Source organism: Lycium barbarum, chromosome 5 (assembly GCF_019175385.1).
Source record: "Lycium barbarum isolate Lr01 chromosome 5, ASM1917538v2, whole genome shotgun sequence".
Classification (NCBI taxonomy): Eukaryota; Viridiplantae; Streptophyta; class Magnoliopsida; order Solanales; family Solanaceae; genus Lycium; species Lycium barbarum.
In genome coordinates, this window is record NC_083341.1 from 28,928,993 (window position 1) to 28,933,444 (window position 4,452).

At 34.4% G+C, this 4,452-nt stretch overlaps 1 protein-coding gene across 1 annotated transcript; it reads left to right on the plus strand.

The window, feature by feature from the left end:
• Positions 1–246: 246 nt before the first annotated feature.
• LOC132642424 (protein TIFY 9-like) lies at positions 247–3,257 on the plus strand. The gene is made up of 5 exons (XM_060359631.1): positions 247–659; positions 1,004–1,200; positions 1,299–1,368; positions 1,525–1,582; positions 2,760–3,257. The coding sequence occupies exons 1-5, from the start codon at positions 551–553 to the stop codon at positions 2,833–2,835; spliced, it is 510 nt and encodes a 169-aa protein (XP_060215614.1). The 5' UTR covers positions 247–550; the 3' UTR covers positions 2,836–3,257.
• Positions 3,258–4,452: the final 1,195 nt, after the last annotated feature.

Below are 4,452 nucleotides of genomic sequence, written 5' to 3' on the forward strand. Positions count from 1 at the left end.
TTCATGTAAGTATTAGTCTGGGTTTTCAAAACTCTAACCTGTGGCAAATACATTCTCCTTTGAAATCTCTTCACATCGATGGGATTAAAGGAGTAAGAGGTTATCGGTAAAGTTAAAGTGCGTAAGTGATTTTTAGAACAAATTTAAGCGTGAATTTATATGCCATCCAAGAATGTAATGATACATGTCTGATTTCATGTTTGAGGTGAGATGTCTTAAACTTTTTAACTTTAAACCTTGTCATTCTTGGAAAATAGAGTGCCAAGAGTGCGACACAATAGTTGATTGGGCAAATGTCCATTAGCCCGTGACATTCACCACAATTTAATCTAATGTGTTTAAGTTATATCCCTTCTTCTTAAAAGGTGACCTCTACACGAAAAAAAAAAAACACAAAACAAAACAAAACCTCCAAAGTAGACCAAGTTTACTTATTTTCCTCGTGGTCTCCTTGAGACACGCGACCTCCTCTCGCTTTGCCTTTAATTTCCTCTACGCTTCATTTATATAACTTTGCTTTGGCATTCACATAAAATCACACCCACAAACTATGGCGAGATCCGCGGTAGAACTTGATTTTTTCTGCATAGAGAAAGAGGCTACTGCGACTAAGCTGCCTACCCCTCCTAAACTTTTTGAAAGAAAAAGAAGCTTTCGAGGTCTTATTATAGTATTTAATTTGTACTTTCTTTTTATTGCCATTTCTCATGTCCTAATTTACAATTTCTTGTTTCTTAATCTCGATTGTTATATTTTTAGTTTTTTTAAGACTATTATCTTGTTGTTGTTTATGTTTGTCGCTACTGCTTACTACCTTCCTTTTTCACCTTTCTCTGAGCGAGAGTCTATCGGCAACAATCACTCTACCTTCTCAAGGTAGGAGTAAAGTCTGCGTACACTCTATCCTCCCCCAATTTCACTTGTGGGATCACGCTAGGTTGTTGTTGTTGTTACTTTTCTCATGTCCTAATTCCATAATTTAATTAAAATTTTAATATTGCAGATATCCAAAGCATGATATCGAAGATCAATCCTGACGTTCTGAAGAACGTAATTGCTTCCCGCTCTGCGGAGAAAAACATTCCCACGTTGCCCGTTATTGCTAGTAATTGCGTCATGGAAAATGATCCTGAAAATAACGCTCCTTTGACTATATTCTATAATGGTACTGTTGCTGTTTTCGACGTTCCTCGAGACAAGGTTTGTTCATCTAAAACCAAACCATACTCTCCTTTAAATTAATTAATTCCCTTTTGCTTTTGAATTTCTCCATATTTTATTTATTTATTTTGTTGTAGGCGGAAAATATTCTCAGACTTGCAGAAGGAGGCAATCTACAGTTATTGAAGACTTCACATGGAGATGGAGGTGAATTTTATTCTCTTTTACTACTTTTTATTTGTAACCACTAAGATTTCTCTTTTATTTATTTATTTATTTATTTACTTGAAAAAGAATGGTTTTACCATGTCAAAATCATTGCGATGAAAGAAGATTTGATCAGTTTGTTTATTTTGCATGTAGATCTACCCATAACAAGGAAGAAGTCACTGGAAAGGTTCTTTGAGAAGCGAAAAGAGAGGTTGGTTACTTTTCATTACTCCCCTCACTTGTTTGTCTAAAAATGTTACTTTTAAGATATATTGAATCAAACGTCTTTTCTTTTTACCGCTATTTTTTTATATGCCTTGCAAATATTTTGAGTTGTTAATTATGTTGATTTATCGTATTTTTTATTTAAAATACAAATATAAAAAAATTATGAGAAAAAGGAAGTATTCCAGGGATCGCAATTATGAGAACAATAAGAGTTAGGTGGAGGAGGATCCTAAAAGCAAAAAGAACAAACAAAAGCTGGGGGGGTTGGTGCTATCTTTTCATCAGGCTTAAAACGCTTTGCCGCTCACACGAATTGACGGCAAAATTGGTGTGTAATTGATGACAATCATGAAATGGTGAATTGCCAATCTAAATTCATCTTGTAGAGACCGAAGACAGTAATCAAAGTCAGATCTGAATATAGGAGGAGAAGTTGCTAATTTTTGTTCTCTTATGTGAAATATAAAATGAAAAGAAATAAAAAGATTGTTTGACGGTAATAAAAATGATGTACAAAACATTTAAAATATGTCCGTGAATGACACACTTGTGCCATAAATACAACTTGTACATACTATACGTACTGTGACATATACTGTGACACTGTCTTATCATGTAGTACTACTAGTAACTAGAGTAAGTAATGAAAACTTAACCAGTAAAAAATCTGAAAGCTAGTTTGTGCCATTCCCACAAGCCCAACGCGTCTCTATCAGGAATCCCATAATTTCTTGATGTAGCTTTAGGCTTAAATGTCAATTGGTAGGTCAAACTTCGTTTACTTATTCGTGCTTTGACACATTTGGTGTTCATGTTCATATTTCAATCCACATAGTAGTAATGTAATGGAAAAGAAGATGAAAATTAAAATGAAATAAATTATGTCTACTGTTTTCCTGGATTGTGGATTAGTTGATTACCTTTTCTAACTATGCATTCCTGTTGTAGATATTAATATTACTATACTGAGCCTTTTCAGGGTAACGTACCATTATTCAAATTACTTGCATAGAATAATATCTTTTGAAATCTACAGAGTTTGCACCACGAATAACGTGTATCACTACCTTTTTTTAAGTGATTAACATATTGGTATGGTAAATTAAATTTGAGTTCATGAAACTGTAGCATGATGTGCAATTCTTTGTGTTCTACCGCAGGATGACTATGGTGTCACCTGATGGTTTCAACCAAGGCTATGAATTATCAAGCAACAAAGCTGGAAATACGAACTAGAGGCACATATGTAATGTATATTATATACATATAAATTGAACTGTACGACGACTTCAACCACCACCTCCTGGTCTGGGCTATGTTCGATCGAGTATATTCAATCAACCTTGTGATTTTAATATATAGATGGAATTCCTTGAATACTTCTGTGACTCTCTTTCCAAGTCAAAGAAGGAATATCACTAGTAGTAGGGAAAAGTTAGTCCACGTTTTAGTACTGCGGATTAACTTAGAAATATTTGTTGTTTTGTGTTTTGTGTGGAGCCTAGCATAAAGCCCGCCCTGTTTCCTTGCACTTTCTTTGTTGCTTCAGCATCTTACCTTATCTCTATTATTACTTAAGTTGACCCTAGAGGGATTTGTTTAATAGTTTGTTATTATCACATTTGAATCGTGCAAGATATAAAGGAATCTTTCTACAATTGCTTCAGCTTTTGCAATTTTAGTTTTTTCTAAAAAAAGTGATGGCTTATTCTACATGTGGAGTTGGTGATTGTTGACCGACAATTAACAACTCAAAACGTGATTCGGATATGGATTGGAGAATTTTATTCATTTTGTTTTGCTACTCTTCTGGGCGCCACCTATGCACTTTAAAGCTGTTGGAACTCTCAACTACAGGCATAATTAACACCTGTCACAAATCCGGTTATATGAATATATACAATGGATATAAAAAGGCGACCAATATTTGGAGAAGAATATAAGTAATTTAGTACTTCCTTTGGTTGATAATAAAGGATCAATTGATCTTTTTATTTTAGTCCAAAATATATGTTTTTTAAATAATTAAAAAGATTAATCGTTTTCTTTAAATTTATCTCTATTTAAATATATAAGTGTGTTTTTATGTAATTGAAAAAATTATAGTATTAGATAGATATTATTTAATTAGCAAATCATGCATCTCTCTAAAATGTATAACTACTTTTTCCGTTCAATTTTACTTGTTCTTTTTTTTTACTTTACACGCTCTTTAAGAATTAATTAGAGAAATTTATATTCTAACAGAAGCGCACAAAACTCTCTTTAGCCCATCCAAACCTTAAATGCATAACTCAACCCTAATCATGGCCTCGCCGGCCACTGGCCAGTCGTTGACAGCGGTTGGCCAGCCTCTGCCACTAGCTTCTACCACGCAATTCCCTCCCCTTCCTAACACGCAAACAACTGCAACAACCCAAACTTACATGAGCACTAACCCTATTTCTGAAAGACCCAACAACTACATCTTGCTACAGTGAAGCAAATTTTCAAGCTAGATCCCATGCAGATGAACTATAGAATGATTCTTCTTAAGACTGTGACTGTCATAAATGGTTTACCAAGAATCAAGTGGACAGAGGCTGAAGTATCACGTATGAATGTTATTGAGAACCTTCAGTGTATATGGATGGCCGGAGCTTGAAGAACTAAGGAGAATAATCCCTTCTCAATGTGGTATAAAGGGAGAGTGTCAAACGGGGTTCTTTTGGGAATCGACGTGTGCTCATACGATTATTATTAGTGGAAAATTTTGTGAATATCACATTGGGTTCATATTTTATCAACTCTCAGGATGGCTACTATTACCAGATGATGAAGAAACAACAAAGGCTATGGGTTGGATTTCCTTCC